Genomic DNA, 18,771 nt, shown 5'->3' on the forward strand with positions numbered 1-18,771 from the left:
GGCACAACAAATTCTCATAATGGTTTTTGTCCAGTAATGTGTAAGTCATTCCCTGAATGAGCATATAAATATTACTCAGAATAGACTAAGACAAACACAACAATACTGTACCTTAAATAAAAGAGCTCTTCAGTGTAAAGGAAAAAAATCTGACCATTATATTTATATTACATTTTTTCATTGCTTATTCTCCATCCATATCCTAAATGGACTACAAAATACTCCAGTTTTTAGGTTTACCTCAATGGCTATGGCTGGAGAAGTTGAGTGAGGCTTGCACTGCAGTTCTGTCTGAATTGTCAATGGAGTATTTATTGCTTGCTGTGGCTGTTTTTCCCAAAGGCACTATGTTGCAACTTGTCTCTTCCCCTCTCTCTCTTTCTTTCTCTCTCTACTTATCACCTCATCAATAAAATATGCATATGAATACACTCATACACATACCTATTTTTTTCTACTAATTTTTGTAGTGAGACAAGAGTTGGTTAAGGATGATCAACAACAGGATTATCAAATAAAACAAACTAATCACATTCTGAGACTACTGAACCAAGAGAAAGCAAACATTTAAAATCAAAAGACTTTAATTTTATTAAAGGAAATGATAGGAAAGAAGACTGTCAAGGTTAAATTAGATCTTTCCAGATGAGTCATGAAAGATAAGTATCAATTTTGAATCATTAATCAGGGATCAAAACAGACTATCAATTAATTGCTAAATCTTATAATGTGTCTGTAGTTCACGAGAATAACAAAGACTATGAGGATAAAACTATAAGCTTGAAAAAAAATCCTAAAAAATGTGATTTTTTTTTTTAAATGTGACCTTTTAGTTGAAGCATTGAGATAATAGCATAGTCTAGTCAGATAGGTCACTGGAGCAGATTAATTGGTTTCTATACGAACAGAGATATGTAGATCCCTTTCTGAAAGGTGTTATCAGGATAATTGAATGCAGACAGGCAAGATAGCTTAGCTGACAAAGATATTTTCTTCAGAGCCTAAAAAAGTGAGTTCCATTTCTGAGACATGCTGGAAGAAGAAACCCAAGTTCTGCATATCCTCTGATCTCCACTTGTAACAAATAAATAAATATCCAAATAAACTTAATTATTTTAAAAACATAACAAAATGGTAAAAATCTGATCTTTTCAACAAATATTGCTGATAAAACAATATCCATGTAGGAAAAAAAAAGGAGAAATGTTAATTTAACATGAGGAGTTAACAGCCAAGACTTACTTGTGAATTTTCAAACAACAAAATTTTAGAAGATGTTCTTTTGTATTTTAGAGCTCTTATTGTAAATCCATCCTGATCTAAGCTTTTCTAACATATGGGTTTAGCAAGACTGTATTACATTGCATTTCACATTTAGTTAAAAAACAAAAATACAATGAGAATTTTAAAGTGTCTCTGGACTTACATGATATGTTTTTGAGGAAAGCCTGGGACCCTGGCTGTGCTGAGTGTTTCCTCAGATGAGAGTCACCAGTGCAATCCTCTCCATAAGGATTATGAGAGATGAAATATGGTAATTTGTATAATTATTTTTTTAAGATTTATTTTATCCATTTGTCTATGTTTCTGCACGTGTGTGCCTGTGTGTGCATTCACATATATACATTCTTCTGTTACTGTATGCCACTTGTGTGTGGGTACCTGGGGAAGCCAGAAAAACCATCCATTCCTCTCAAGATTGAGTTACATTGATTTAAAACTGGCTGTAAGCTACTGAATGTTGTTTCTGGGAACCGAACTCGGAAGAGCAGCATACAATTTTAAGCCCCAGTCATCTCTTCAGGCTCTTGTACAATGTCTATCTGATACATAGTAAAACCTCAATGGAGATTAACAATTCCAAGTCAAAATATCTTAAGATAAAGACCATGTTAGAATTTAATAATAAAGATAAAATAATAACTATGCTACTTACATTGTGAAATAAAAAAGGTAGAAGATACTAATAGGTATTTTCCAGGTAAAAAGTGCTTTGTTTTCAGTTAACATTTTTTTCATAAAATGTGTCTATTTACAGTTTTAGAGTTAGCTTTATACATGCTGTGACTGTACATGTCAAATACCTCTCCTGTTCAATACTGTAATTACAGATCAGAGTCAGGCATTTTCTTCATAATGATGCCACCTGTAATTGAATTGCTCTAGTCCAGAGCCAAACACCATTACTCATCCATTGTTAATCACATAATACAGACATTTATTCACAAATCTAATTTATTGATGTAGTGATTACGATTCCTTGTTACCTGCCCCTAATATTTGTCTTTGCTTGTCCTCTTATGTTCTAAGCATAAATATTCAAAAAATTAACCTCATGTCAATCCTTAGAGTCTGATGAATCAGGAAACAATGTCCTCAAAATGAATGAGATGAGATATGAATAAATCTGTCATATTATGAAGTAGAATTAATGGTCTACTCTGCCTAAACAGAACATGTCTTTAAGCTGTCTTATTACTTCTTTTGTAAGCTAATATAAATGATGTGTCAGGCACTCACAATAATATTGTGAATCCAAATAGGAATCTTAGGGAGGCTTAAGATTCATTACTACTAGATATTTTCTTCTTTCTGAATTACCTCCCACATATAATTCCTCTTTATTTTACTGTCATATTTTTATTATTTAGTCTGAGAATAGTTCCCATGTCACAAGGAAAAATAAATACAAGAGGTTGCTTTGCATCTTTTCTTTGTCACAGTCCAAATGGAAAGGAACATGTCCAGCATAAAATATGAATTCATATTCAAGCCTAAATCTTTGTGATTATTTAACAGAAATGCATATGATAGAATATTGATTATAGAGATATCACACACACTCTACAAACAAGTGAGAAATTCCTCAAAGAAAATTTGTCTTCAAACACAGGATGACTGCTGATATCTTTTGCTTGGAGAAGTCGGAGTCAAAAAACTTCTGGCTAGAAGGATGCATCCAGTAGAGAAGGATACTCATATAGAGTAGCATCATACTTGAACCTGAAGATGGTAAAATTGCTTGGGACAGAATTTCCTTTTACTTGTGATTTTTGTGCTTTTAAAATGATCTCTTTCTCAGAAAAAAAGTCACACCCAATGATTGTCAAAACACCCCCCTCTAGCTAGTAAATGTCTAACAGAGCAAAGGTAGGTGAATGCTTTTGGAATTGGGAACAATATCAACCTTCAATATTTTATTCATGGGATTCTCTATTTTCCATACCCTAGGCTCCAATTCTCACTGTTTTCCTTCCCCTTCATATAACAAGTCAAACCAAGCTCAGGTCTCACTAATTATTTCATTGCAAGTTTTGTTCTAATCTTTGTACTAGAGTAGAAGTTGCCTTCCTTTTCTGAGATACACTAAATGTGTCAAACAGCCATTAAATAATTTATGATCAATGACTTCAGCCATTATTTAGAAACTTATATAAATTTTTCTCTTAATTTTATTACTTTGATTTTTTTCAGATTATAATATAATTAATAATTCCCCCTTCCCTTTCCTCTCTCCGAACTTTCCCATATAGCCCTCCTTGCTCTCTTTCAAATCCATGGCCTCTTTTTTCACTAATCATTGTTACATGCATATATATGCATATTTATACATGCATACTAATCATATGTTACATGCATGTAACAAGCTTCTCCTACATATATATATATATTCCTAAATATGGCCCCACTCAGTCTGTAATGTTACTTGTATGTATGTTTTCAGGGTTGACCAATACACATGGTCAGCCCTAAAACTTTCTTAATGCAGATTTAGATTCTTGCTGTTTTGCTGCATGCATATTTATTATCAGAGACAGTTGAGTTTTGCTTCTTCCTGTGCCTCTAACCTTCACCAATGAATGATAAGTCTTCATTTTCAAACACCTCTAACAGCTAGTTCATTTTTATCTCTTCTGGCAAGTTAGAGAAGAGATAAATGCATCTCTGTTTCGGAAGTCAAGATGCCAATGTCTACCATCAACATGCAATTGGAAGCAGAACAAGGTTTGAGGAAAATATCAATTCTCAATGAATGACATTAACCACTTCTTAGGCTTTTAAAAATATCTTTTTAAAAAGTACATTTATCTAGTCTTAGTGATCAATAGAATTTTGAGAACCTCAATTAATTTGAAATATATAGTCATATTTATCATACATTTTTATTTTTAATGTCTTAAGTAACATTGAAATCAAGAATTATGTGATATCTTGGTTTCTTTATGTAACCACAGATTATATACCACACAGTTTGATCCCTCAACTTCTCAGTCATGGTAGTGTTATTTCAGTCAGTCCACAAACAAGTAACTTTGAACTCGAATTCCTACTGATTTGTCCTCATTACTACCAAGTAACCATCGTCCATCAATAAACACAATCACATTTGTGTTCTTTTTAAGGCTTTCTACCCATCTTCTCCACCTTAATTTCCTTATTTATGGGAATCAGTACATTTTAGTGTTAAAATTCATGGTGCATGAATACCATTTGGCACATAATAGAGTCTGATAGTATTTTAAAGATCATTGCCATTTCTCATATATGAAAAAAGCTCATTCTCCAGCAACAACACGTTGCACCCCAAATCGCTTATTCAGGGCAGCTTGGATCTGCCTGGATTTGAGACTATAAACCAAAGGATTTAGCAGTGGGGTCATGAGGAGGTAGGCATTGCTCATGGTGGTGTAGAGAAGTGGAGAAGTTTCCTGGGTGTAGCGATGCAGTACTGCAAGGCTGATGAGAGGCAAGTAAAACACCAACACTGTGCAGAGGTGACAGGCACAGGTTTGCAGGGATTTCCAATTTCGATCTTGGATTCCCAATTTCATCACAGTACCCAAAATCTTCATGTATGAAACGACGATGAAGATTACATCCACTGCGAATGTGCAAAGTACACAGACCAATCCATAGACACTGCTGATTGTGACATCTCCACAAGCCAAGTTCAACATGTCTGGGTAGTAACAGTATGAGTGTGAGAGGATATTGGACCCACAGAAAGGAAATGTCCTGAGAAAAAAAGGCAGAGGGGCCAATAATGTGGCTCCTCGTATGAGGGCAGCACCACTGAGGCAGACAACAGTGTGGCGGGTCAGGATCCTTGTATAGTTTAGTGGAGCGCAGATAGCAACTAAGCGGTCAAAAGCCATGGCCACAAGAACACCTGATTCTACGGAGGAGAGAGTGTGAATAAAGAACATTTGAGTCAGACAGGCATCCAGACCAACATCGTGGATATCAAACCAGAAGATGGCCAAGACACTAGGCATTGTTGACAATGAAAGCCCTAGATCAGTGAGGGCTAGCATAGCCAAAAAATAAAACTGGGGTTCATGAAGGTTTTGCTCTGCTCTAACTAGGAAGAGGAGAAGAACATTGCCCCCAAGTGCTACCAGGTACAGGAGACAGAAGGGGATGGAGATCCACATATGTGCAGCCTCTAGACCAGGGATACCAATGAAGGAAAAAGTGGGCCAACTGGAAATATTACTCGAACCTGACATGGTGAGGTGTAGGTGGGACTGTAATCCAGGACACTCACAGATCTATAAAAACAGAAATAAAGTCAGAGAACTTTAAAAATGAGTAATAAGTGAAATGATAATTTTTATACATGAAATAGAAAAATTGAGGCATGGAGATATCAAACTTCGTCGTCAAATTTTAGGCAGAGATTGTAGGACAACTGGATTTTGAAGTAAGTGCTGATGGGATGTACAGTCTCTATGGAAAATGATCTGGCAGTTTCTTTTAAAGCAAAATACAGATTTATGATGTCCTGAATATTCACCCAGCGATTGCATTACTTTGAATTTGTTTAGGAGAATTGAAAATACATGTTCATAAAAGATGTACATAGAATTATTCCTATGTGCTATATATGATAGGAAAAAAACTGAGAATAAAATGGTTTTACATTTATGGTTAAATGAATAAACTACAAGAGATCCATATAATTTAAATTTTAAAAGGAATAAACCACTGAAAGACACAACAGCAGGAATTGCTTACCATGTCATATAAAAAAGGAGATAACCAAAACATGAATGCTGCCTGATCTAATATACACAAAGAAAAGAATCATCAAATTCAAGAAAAGCTGATCAAAGAGACTGGGAATGCCTGGTTGAAAGGAATGTGGCTGACTAAGCATGTATACCACCAGTGGTAAGTCTTTAGGAATATGTGTGTGCTTTCTTCCATAATCCTGCCGTTTAACCGATTCTTAAAGGAAATGACTGCCATGTTTGTGAAATTACTAGGTTCTCAGTACAGGAAATGTTTTTTTGTGTGTGTCAAGGACAAACCTCGGGCTTCTGTGTCTTACATTCTCAACTGTTAGATCCTTGCAGATAGCCCCTCGCCATAGTGAGTAAACTAACAGAGCTCTGTGACCTCACCAACATTTTTGTTTAAATGTTATTTTTCAATGTTTTCTCTGTTCCAAGTCCTAAATCCTTGCATGTATACTCCCACTCTTTCTATACTCAAAGTTCTCTTTGGACATATATTGTACAGTGAGTAGCTTTTTAGTTGTTTTAACTCTTCTAAATTTGTATAGTCTTTTTGTATTTTCTTTAGAAAGGTGAATGACCTAATCATCTGTAAGCCTGATTACTTGCTCTTTGGTTATGAGGATAAGAAGACAGGAAGGATAGTAATGGATTTGAATTATGATCTGTAATGTGTGAGGGGTTTATCTTTAATTATCTCTTTGTGCTGATTTTCCTATTTTTAGAATAAAGGCACTGTTATTTGATTCACATAGGTTTGAAATCAGAAGTAGCAGAATAAATTACTTCAGTACAGATTAATGTTGATAAATTTGTTGCACATAAAATCTAAAATTATTTCCTTTTATTGGCTTGTTAATTTATCTAGTTCCTCAAGCCCAATGCTGTGACAGGGCCTTCCATTCTTCATTCTGAGTGAAATTCTGTTTAAATTTTATTAATGTTTAAATAACCACAAGTTTATCTCCTCCAAAGAACATCATATAATCACCTGACAGAATTAGCAACTTTTAGTTCCATAGCAGCACTCAGAATGTTAAAAATTCTGATTATGTTTTTCTCCACATCTGCTCATACTCAAATATTTGTTTTCACAACTCTTTGGTTTCTTTGACACATTTTCTGAAATATATGAGGGACTACTATTAATGATAGTTTTATAATTGTATATAAATTTGACTTAATTCCAATGATTGAACTTAGCAAGCTGATTTCAACAAATTCTATTTATTTCTGTTGGTTAAATTTGTAATAATAGTACTATATTTTAATGTTGCTTTGTGGATTAATATTATGAAATAATAGTGAAAAAGAATTTAGTGCCCTTTCTAAAAGTTAATCAATTAGCATTTTTGTCCTATCATAGAATTCAGTTAACACAACATATCTAGGTAAATTTTAGTCATTTAAAATAAAGTTATGTGTTATTTCTGAAAATCCACAAAATTTTTTCATAAGTTGTGATTAAAACTATATATTTATACATATAGATGTACTCATAAAGATTATACATACACATGTACTCATTAAAATTATACATATGATAACACTATAAAATGTAAATTGTGTATATGAGTCCAATTCTATACAGACATATGTGCATACATATGTAACTACATGTATCTATAAACATATATTACATATGAACACATAATATCATCTTTATGAATCACTTACATTTTCTAGAATATTATCCAAAAATAAGCTTATATATTTTATCCAGTTCCTGGTCACTAATTTTAGCTTAAATAACTAATGGACAAAAGAAAGTAGCAATATAAAAATGTTGAAGAACTATTCAGAGACACATAAGAAATAAGAGACAAATAAGAAAGAAAAGAAGGAAGAAAGAAATTTCCAGTTAAAAAACATTAATTAAAACCCTGTGCCTGGTCCATCTCCATATTCCAGTGGTAAAGTTGCAACATATTTACTAGGTCATAATACTGGAGTTCTTATAAACACATAGACTAAATGATTGCTATTGATAGTTTGTGTAAATAAACCTAAGGGATAAAGATATGTAGATACTGAATAACATATTATTTATAGAGCTATACAGATTTTCCTCCTTAAAGTCTAACCATAGTATTACACAGGTTCTCACACATTTTTTGAGTGAGAATACAGCTGCTAGGGGCAAATGACCAGCCACATAAAATTTTTAAACAGAAGCATGTACGCAAGGCTGGAATTGACTGTCACATCTGGAAAGAGTTCACCACCAACATAAATCCTGAATTTTCTTTTTAAACTGGTAGTCTTAATCTGGCCTGGAATAGTCTGGGTTACAAAGCGAATACCTGAACATCTTAGAATTTGTGAAGAAAAGAACAGATATCATTAGAAAGCATGAATGAAATATTTATATACAAGAAAGGGCTTCCTTTAGTTAACTGCTGTATGAGGTGAGGCTGCATCTCTCTAAACATGTGGCATTCTCTAAAGCGCCACATGAAATGCATTACTGGTCTCTGTAATTCTCAGGCATGCATGAAGAACATATTCATGAGAAACTGACTCCCAGAAAAGTTACCAAACAAAACAAAACATTCAGCTTTTAAAATGCAGTATGCACTCAGAGAATTTACTCTTAAATAAGCTGTTGACAAATACAAAAAATACTATATGCAAAATACAACTAGTTAATAATCTAATTTCAGTTATTTATTCAAACATAAAGTTCTCTAATATAATTTCCAAGCCAAATACTTTTGAACTTAGCAATACAACCCCTTTTATTTTGATCAATTTTTAAAGTTTGATCATTTTTATCATGGGAAACAAATTGCTAATGGTATTTTTTTGAAATTTTAGAAACTGAATTAAATATGAAGTGGTTATATTATACAGAATTGTTTGACGGGACTTTCTCAGAGTTCAGTAGCTGCTATCACATCTTCTCAGAATACTTCACTCACTGTATAGTAGCCAGCCTCCTGCTGTTCAGATGCATCTGTTGCAAGGATTCTCCTCCTCGAGTTAGGAAGCCCTTCACTCAGCGTGGAGAAGAAGAGTCTTACCTCAAGGGTTTAGTGCTGATTTATAGATTAGGGAAAGGGTCTCCCAGGTACCTGCAACCTCTACTGAGATTTTAAAAGTTCAGGGAATTCCTAACTATCCTAGGCAAAAAGCTTGCATTTATTTTTGTCCCAGGAGATCTGAGGAGACTGCTTTTCTTATAGAGCCTGTCTTAGTATCCTGTTGCACTGGAAAGATGGTTATCTTTTTATTAGAAAGTGAAGATCTGGTTGATTTCTTCCTTTATTGTATGAAAGACAAGTTGAAGTGAAAATGTATAAAGGAGATATACATTCATAAATGTGGTCAAGCATCTAGACAGTAATGAGCTTCCAAATAGCTAAGAGACTCACTTAGGAGAAATCTTACTGAAAATCTGTGAAAATATGCTATCCAGTGTCAAAATACATGGCTTCTTCATATGATTTTGAAGCACACATAACTGTTTCTCCTCTCTGAGAGTAACATAGAATAGTCTTGAATTTAATATATTTGATATTAAATATACCACTTTAAATCACTTAGTTGACTTACAACTTTTATTTTCTACTTTTTTAAGAATTTCTCCTAATAAGAAGTCTTAGATAGTCTATCTGTTATTTTATAGTTTGTAGAAAGTCACAAAACATTAAAAATACACCTGGAATCATATTTGCTTAAAAAATTCCTTTTCAGTTTTGAGTAAATGTGAAAAAAATACCTACACTTAATCTCTCCTTAGCCTTTTCTTTTACTAGCCCACATGACATTAACACAGAAACATCTGTCATATACTCTCCAGTGGCCTTGCCCAACAATAAATCATTTCTGTTTGTTATCTGTATTATTAAAACATTCAGAATTTGAATCTTCCAAATATCATTACACACTCTTTATTTTTCTTACAGTTTTTGTTGTTAGTTTGTTTTTGTTTTTCTCAGCGAAACAGTCCTCGCTGTCCTGGAACTCACTCTGTAGACCAGGCTGGCCTTGAGATTCATCTGCCTCTGCCTCCCAAGGGCTGGGATTAAAGGCATGCACCACCATTGCCCAACTCCACTTACGTTTTTAAGTAAAATGTTTCCTAATATAAAGAACACACTAATTGGTTATCCAAAAATATAAATCTACATGAAGATGATTTTCATGTATTTTTGTGTGTATGTTCATACAGATATAAGCATTTAGCAACAATTAATGAAGAAGAGGTCATGAATATAAAATGTAGTAAAATGGGATATATGGGAGGGGCTGGAGGAAGGAGGGCAAAGAGGAAACAATTTAATTATAGTCTCAAAGATAAATTAATAATAATAATAACTGATTAGACCCTGAGCCCAACCTGTATCTATGCCTGACTGTTCATTGACAGATTCTTGCCTAGATAAGTAGGGATTTAACTGTACTCTTTACTGAAGAGATTCATCAAGAGTGGAGACAATGCCTGTGGTTGTGTGTCCAGTGGGACCCCCACCAGGCTCTAATAAAAAGCTTCAATGAAAAAGTTGCACAGATGGCCTTGGTTAAAAGTAAACAGGCTATAAAACAACCCAAAAGTCACAAATCTGCAGAAGAGTCGGGCATAGGTGAATGTGGGGTAGGATGGGTTTGGGGGTGATGGGTATAGAAGGACGATAAATGAGGGTGAATGGAGAGAGCATCAGAATGAAATATATGGACTGTGATATTATCAATAAACTAAATTAATAAAAATGAAAGCTATTATTGCTTTTTCAACTGAGGTTTCTATTGATTTATGAAATTGTTTCTGTCTGTAAAGGTATAAAATACTAGATAATATTTCCATAAACTCAAATTAGTCTATACAATTATATTGATTAATGTAAACTACAGAGTACTAATAGGAGAATGAAAAATATTTTGGAAGTTTCCTTATACAAGTCACAATGTCATATTTATCTTCCCATTTACTCTCAGGAATAAAACTTATATAGCTGTGGAATGTTTTACAGGAAGTTGATTTAATTCTAAATTATGTTTCATGTATGTATTTAACTTGGACAAAAACTTCATAAACTACAGTTACTCTGTTGCTAAGCAGTGGAATACACAATCTGCCACAAAATGGACACACATATGAATTGAAACAAAAAATGTTTGATAATATTTGGGAAATTTAATTGCTTGTGTAGTTGAGACATTGGCTCTTTAACCAAATCACTGGCTATCTCAATGTCAGAATCAGTAAATATTTAATTTCTAGAATATAAAATACTTGGTAAACAACTTACTTCCTGACTAGACTACTTGTAGATAAAACAAGACAGAAAACTCCCTGTAAGACTGATAGCAAGTAACTCAAAGTAAAACATTCCCTTGTGGGGAGCCTTTCCCTACCTGTGCCCCACGAATCACACATGGTACAAGATATCTTTGAATGTGGTCTAACACAAAATCAAAAATTTCTTTAAAAATGTTATGGGGGGCCTTTTTGCAATTATTTTGTGACTGGTGTGAGCTTTGTAGGTGACATTATTTTGCAATGTCAAAAGGTTGAATGGACATACTTCATTGACCTTCTAATGATAGAACTTAATATGATCTCATTATAGACATATACACATGCATCTGCCCTCTTTCTTAAGAAATTCTGCTTATAGATTCACTGATTTTAATCAATGACCTAGAGAGATACACATTTCTACAAGTTCATTGATTGCTGAGGGGAAACATCTAGTTCAATTGAACATGAAAAGATGGTATTTTAAAAAGTGTTACTAATTAATAATAGCTAATAAATAAAGTTAGCATATGGGATCCTAATGAAAAATTATACTGTGCATCAATGTTAGAGTTACCTCACTATTAATGATTTAATGATTAGTCTAATCAGGAGACTTAAGAGATATGAGTCCTGTAAAACAGAACAGATATAAAATATTAAAAGATGACAACTATCTCTAAAGGAAAGCACTAACTTAAAAAATTTTTAAAGCACTTCATTGATGAATAAACTTAGAATACATATAGAGTTTAAAATCTGGGTACAGATGCTTAAGCTATTTGTTATAAGGTGAGATTTAAGTTCCAAAGAACAAAGGCACCATGGAGGAGACAATGCCAAAAAAGAAAGAAAATGTAGACTTACTAAGTAAAATGTTTGCATAAGTTAATTAAGGTGTTTAACATCTTTACAGGTAAGTTTTTCTAAAAGAAATAAGGAAAAACCAAAATACCTCATTTCTCTAGAAGACCACATTGACTGAATAACTTTATTTTTAAAAGCATAATGAAACCTTGGTGACACTATTATTTATTTTTGTCTTTAACACTTTGGAAATTCCTCTGAGCAAACAAGAAATGGATGGAAAGAGCTTAGTTCCACAGTTTAGATATAACCAACACATGGAAATCTATAGATTACAATGCTATTGTAAGGAATAGAAGGAGCGTTACAGTTAGATTTAAATGATTTACTGTTTGGTCCAACTGGCAAAGATCTTGAAAATTTAAGCTTATTCCTGAATTATGTAAAGCTTTTCATATGTCAGTTGTTCACAGTGTCTCAAGGGAAAATACAAACATCCATACATACAACTGTTTAATACACATTTATTTCCGAATCCTGTTGTTGAACTTGAACAGAGCAATGCAAGAACGTCAATAAACCATACTTAATTTTTGAAAGTGATCAATCCATATATTTGAATAAGGCATCTGAGATTGTGTTCACATTTAGAAATCCTCTTTATCAGAACATCTGATGCAAGGAGAGCTACTATGTTTAGATAAAAACAAGCGCAAATCTGCTGTTGCAATAGTAGGCTAAGACAATGATAATATACTATATATGTTTTTATAACGTTTTTTAAAAATTGTAATTGCATCCCTTCTCCCTTCCCTTCCCTTTCTCCAATATATGTTTAAAAACTAAATCTGAGTTGGGTTTTTAAATCAAAGGTAAAGGATAAATGTTTGAGGGTATAGTTTCATTTGTCCAGTGTTACAGGCATAGTTTATATACATTTTAAAATACCATTGTACATCCTATTAACATGTATAATTTTATATTTTTCTGTGTGATTTGAAAATAATAAGAACAAAACTAAATATTGTATATTTGGAATCTGTAAAAAGTTTAACTCATAGAAGCTGAAAGAATTCCACTTAGGTAGGACTGGAAGGTGAGAATTACACAGTTATAGGTCAAGTTACAAACTTTACAACAGAAGAGAACCTTAGAGAAATCCATTAGATACCATGGGGATGACAAGCAACAGAAATTGGTAAGAAACTAAGATTTTAAATATTCTCACTAAAAATATGTAATATGCATGTATCGACTAGTTATTAAAATACTCTGATCAAATTAGAATGTATATATTTTTCAAACAATTATTTTATACAGCTTATATTTAATTTTTATTGTTAACTTAAAATAATTTATTAAGATAGTTAAAATAAGAAATATTTTTGGAAAAGCATATAAAATGACTTCATAAGACTCTCCAGCCCTATCACTGGAGAAGAGGTCCTCCACTTCCAGAAACACGATCTTTTCATTAATTGTTGAAAATTTTGTACTGTCTCCAGTCTAAATTCACATGAAATTTTAGCAAATAACACATACTTTCCTTAGTGACACGTAAAATACTGTGCAAAAAGTGATCCACTGGCAAAATTTTTCAATAGCTTTTGAATCCTGATATAATTTCTAGGATCACCAAATAGTGTTTTGTTTGAAACTGCTCAAATGAATTAAAGGGCAAATAAAGGACTGAATGTAAAACTTTTAATTAAATAAACTTTCCAGATATCTAATGCATTATAGACAATTTGCATTGTACTGTAATATATAATTCATTGGTAAAATGACTTCTAACAGAATTGAATTAATACAACCTTGACATCTCCAATCACTTCATCCAAAGGGGGGTAAAAGAAATCCCACCTGGGCCATTCTTGTAGTAGTGCCTCTGTGGAGTAAGAAGGCTATTGTTGACTCTCACATTAACAAAAAGGGTGCACAGGGAGATTTTAATTCTCAGGGGAGAGCTACACACATAATAAGGCATCTAAATTCAGGTCATGAGTATTTGTGGTCTTCAACACAGAAGGGAAGCTGTTCTTACAGAACTTTAGGGAGAATGCAAGCTTAAGATTCCAGGCGAGAGAAAAACTGAGAATGGCTGGAAAATGAAATTTAGAACAAAGAAACTATGGATATACAGAACTATCCAATCAAGTAGGAGAAATAACCAAGGTCTGGAGAAGGGGTCTTGAATAAACCCTCCATAAGCGATTGTGTCAAATGTTTGAGATGATGGGACAATGATAATAAAATAATTAGAATGAGACAGTTATACCTGAATTGGAGAAGTGAAGGACTGTCTAAGACATGGTGATGCTAACCACCGGCCTTGACTCCTTAATGAAGGTAAGCATCCCTTTATACTAGAAAGTGCAGACTCAGAAAGTTTTCTCAAAATGAAATCTAAGCAAAAAACAAAAAGAAACAAAAAACAAAACAACATTAGTTAGAATTTAGATACAGGAGACACTTAACTGTGAGCACCACTTGCAAGTAATGAGACTTGGCAAGGTGTATTCTTATCAAATTTAGGATGCTCTTTCTAGACTGTCTTCCCTGATACAGCATCATTCCCCATTAAAGCAGCAGTGCCCACCCATCGTCTGAGGCTAATGTTTGATTTCATCTCTGATTTTTCCTTCTCGGATAGCATGTAAAATATGAATTAATCACTGCAATCACTTCTGAGTCTCATCTAAATTGATGTAGATGGAGATTTTGATATGTGAAGTGTATAAATGAATATAGAAATCAGTCAGTAGGATCCTGAAAGTTTCATAACTAGTATCAGAAAAAGGAAATTCAGAATGCTCTTTCTCCATCAGAACCTGGACTCAAAGGGATTTTTAAATGAGTCATAGGAAAAACAATGAGACAAAAATGGAAGTGGATGCCATCCCTCATGCAGGGCATGAAGACTTTCCAGTATAATCTCCACCAAATATAACAGCAGGGACAATGGTTACAAGTAGACAGGGGAAGAACCAGATATCTATATTTATTGTTCATAGTATCATTGCTTGTGGATGTGAATACCAGATACATGTTTTGTGCTTAACTTCAGAAACATGGAAAGTGATAAAAGATGAAAGTAGAAAAGATGTATATTTTGAAAACCTGAAAAGATTTTAAGTATGTCCATAGCCTTTTCATAAGTTAAATGTATTGTTGTTGATGAAGATAATGACAATGGAATCATTTCATAAATATTTTGTAATTTATTTTCTATTGATAGTTGGCTACCATTTTAACAAAATTAGTTAACTGCTCCAGATTTAGTTGTACCATTAGCATAAAATGTATTTCAAAATTAAGCACATGGCCAAAATAAATATGCAGTATTGGCCTGAATAAAGAATAAATGATCAACACTGAACTATATCTATAAAGTAGTCACAGTATAATGTACTTTGACAAACTGACTAAAAATGAACTACTTATTATCACATTCAGTAGTCCCTGTGAAAATATCTATGTACATTAATAATTACAAAATTAAAAATTTTCACTATGAAATCAGTCTGCATGCTACATGAATGTGTAGAATTTGAAATTATTGATACATTTGGATTATATAGAAATATTTGTGTTTTATTTTTTCTTTTTATTATTATTATTATTATTATTATTATTATTATTAACAGAGCTGCATCCCTTCAAGTGGGATGGGCTCTCAAAGTCCCCCACACACACCAAGGCAAAACGCCAGTCCACCTCCGGAGGCTCCCAGGAGTGCAGGGGCCTCCCCATTGGCATCCATGATCAGGGGGCTGGATTAGTCCCGTACTGGCCTCCCAAAGAGCGTCTGGGGTCGATATGCTTTCCCTTTTTCAGGCCAACTGTTTCTGTGGGTTTCTCCAACCTGGTACAGACCCCTTCGTTCGTCATTCCTCCCTCTCTTCAACTAGGTTCCCGATTTCAGCTCAGTGTATTTCTGTGGATGTCTGTCTCTGCTTCCAACAGTCACTGGAAGAGGACTCTAGGATAGCATAGAGAGTAGTCATCAATCTCATTCTAGGGGAAGGGCTTCTAGGCCATCCTCTCCTCCACTGGTAAGTGATTTTTTCTTTTATTATTTAAATTAGAAGCAATCTTGTTTTACATATCAATCCTAGTTCCCTCTCAGTCCCCTCCTCCCCTGCCCCACTGACCCCCTATCCCATCCCCTTTCTGCTCCCTGTGAAGGTGAAGCCTTCCATGGGGGATCTTCAAAGTTTGTCATAGCATTTGGAGCATGGCCTAGGCCCTTCTGCATATGTCTAGGCTGAGAGAGTATCCCTCTATGTGAAATGGGCTCCCAAAGTCCATTTGTATACTAGGGATAAATATTGATTACTACCTGAGGCCCATAGATTGCCCAGGCCTCCTAACTGACACCCACGATCAGGGAGTCTGGGTCGGTTCTATGCTGGTTTTCCAGCTATCATTCTGGGGTCCATGAGCTCCCCCTTGTATGGTAAGTGATTTTAGAAACCATGTATATATTAAGGAATGATATGCCACTTGTCACAGTACTTCTTAAAATTATTGATGGAGCTATGACAATCAGAAACTCCAAATCCATTATAAACTATTTTGTAAATGCATTGTAAAATAAAAGTAAAGAAGAACTGTTGTAAAAGAATACATCCTGAAGGTGAGCAAGCTCATGATGGAAAAAAACAGGATTACTATATTAAACATGAATAAAAATGTCTAAAATCCTATAAGTTCTTTTAGCTTTTGTACTTATATCAGCAGAAAACTTACAAAAGAAAAAAATAGTGGCAACTCTTAGATTTGATGGCTATGTTCACAGCTTAGCTGGTAAAGTTTTGTCTGTTATGCACAAAAAACTGATTTCTGTTGGGCCACACCTGGGAAAACATGAGCTCTTACACCTAAGGTTTTTCCACTTTACTGTAAGTCTGTATATAAGGCTGCTCCCTCCCTGCAAAAAAGAGACTCATTAACTATCTCTTAGCACAAACAACTGGATGTCTTGTCTTTCATTTAAATCTCCAGTCTTTATTCTGATACATTAGACTTGCTCATGGCACAGGCGCCACAATTTCAATCCCAATAACACAAAAAATTATATATTCTTTGATCAGCTGATCTATCATTTATTAATTATAACTAAGAATGTAGAAATCCCACATAATAGTTCACTGCTGTAATTTAGTGCACATTCCGATTATTGAGTGAGGATTTATTTATGGATACGTTCTGAGATTTTCATTTTAAACTTCATTGTATCAGTGTTATGACTTAACTAAAATATTTTTATTTTGTTCTTCAGTGCTATATCACACCTGGAGAAGTTGTTCAATAGAAGAATTACTCTTTATTTGGTTCAACTTACATTATAGGAAATGCCATGAACTCTTTGATTACACCAAACAATAAAGGGAAAATTCATGACTTTGCAAGGATAAGTTCAAGGGAATGTATATTTAAAGGACAAAAATTATAGAGAGCAGGGTTCAGTGTCTGTGTCGGAGACAAAACATCTTATAGAAGAGGTGTGCAGTCCTAGCAACATGCTTTCTGTCAACAGCACCAAATCTGTCTTCTGTACCTTCCTGGTTACAGGCATCCCAGGGCTGGAGGATCTTTACATCTGGATATCTATACCATTCTGTGCCATGTTCCTCATTACCATTGTGGGCAACATGACCATCATAATTGTGATCTGGCGGGAACAGCCTCTCCATGTTCCTATGTATCTTTTCTTGGCCATGTTAGCTGCCTCTGATCTGGGTCTCTCTCTCTTTACCTTCCCCACTATGTTGAGGATCTTCTTGCTTGCTGCTAGAGAGTTGACCACCTCTGCTTGCTTCACCCAAATGTTCTTTATTCACACTTTCCAAGATCTTGAATCAGCTATCATTCTGGCAATGGCCTTTGACCGCTATGTGGCCATTTCCTGCCCACTTCACTATCACTCCATTCTCACAAACACTGTGATTGCCAGAATAGGATTGGCTATTGTTGTACGAACCTTCACTGTGCAGCTGCCTTTGCCCATCCTCTTGGGGAGGCTGAACTTTTGTTACTCCAATGTACTTTCTCATTCCTACTGTTTGCATCCTGACATCATAAAGCTCTCCTGCTCCAACACTAGGGTCAACAGTATCTTTGGGCTATTTGTGGTGCTCTCCACCATGGGGCTTGACTTCCTCCTCATCCTCCTCTCATATATATTGATTCTGAAAACAGTACTGAGCATGGCTTCCCACAGTGGCCGCCTCAAGTCTCTCAACACCTGCATCTCTCACCTGTGTGCTGTGGTCCTCTTTTTCACACCCATGATCTGTTTATCCATGTTGCACCGTTTTGGCCCAAGGCTTCCCTCATATGTCTATGTGACTCTGGCCAACATGCACTTCCTAATTCCTCCTGTGATGAACCCAATTGTCTATGTGATGAAAACCAAGCAGATCCGAGACAAAATTAAGAAACTCTACACTATAAAAACAACAGTCAAAGCTCATGCCACATCTATATCATAAATTATGGAAATTTATGCAACATTGAACATGCCTGTCTATATCAGGTCCTCTGCATATAGGCTCTGGCTGTTAGCTTTGGGCATTTTGTGGGACACCTAACAGTGAGTGTGAGTGTATATTTGACCTTTTTGTCTGCTCTTGGCACTCTTTTCCTCCTATTGGATTGCCTTGTCCAGCCTCAATATGAGGCTAGTTTTGTATGTAT

The 18,771-nt window shown here is 34.5% G+C and overlaps 2 protein-coding genes across 2 annotated transcripts; one reads left to right on the forward strand and one right to left on the reverse strand.

Annotated features, from left to right (window-relative positions):
• Nucleotides 1–4,556: 4,556 nt before the first annotated feature.
• On the reverse strand, nucleotides 4,557–5,510 carry LOC100765759 (olfactory receptor 51G2). Its single transcript, XM_027407511.1, has one exon. The coding sequence runs from the start codon at nucleotides 5,508–5,510 to the stop codon at nucleotides 4,557–4,559; it is 954 nt and encodes a 317-aa protein (XP_027263312.1).
• A 12,084-nt stretch (nucleotides 5,511–17,594) lies between these two features.
• LOC100765470 (olfactory receptor 51G2) lies at nucleotides 17,595–18,566 on the forward strand. Its single transcript, XM_027408008.1, has one exon. The coding sequence runs from the start codon at nucleotides 17,595–17,597 to the stop codon at nucleotides 18,564–18,566; it is 972 nt and encodes a 323-aa protein (XP_027263809.1).
• Nucleotides 18,567–18,771: the final 205 nt, after the last annotated feature.

The sequence above is a fragment of the Cricetulus griseus genome, chromosome 3 (assembly GCF_003668045.3).
Source record: "Cricetulus griseus strain 17A/GY chromosome 3, alternate assembly CriGri-PICRH-1.0, whole genome shotgun sequence".
NCBI lineage: Eukaryota > Metazoa > Chordata > Mammalia > Rodentia > Cricetidae > Cricetulus > Cricetulus griseus.

Coding starts and splice junctions, on each gene's coding strand:
- LOC100765759 (XM_027407511.1), bottom strand. CDS start 5,510: ATGTCAGGTTCGAGTAATATTTCCAGTTGGCCCACTTTTTCCTTCATT.
- LOC100765470 (XM_027408008.1), top strand. CDS start 17,595: ATGCTTTCTGTCAACAGCACCAAATCTGTCTTCTGTACCTTCCTGGTT.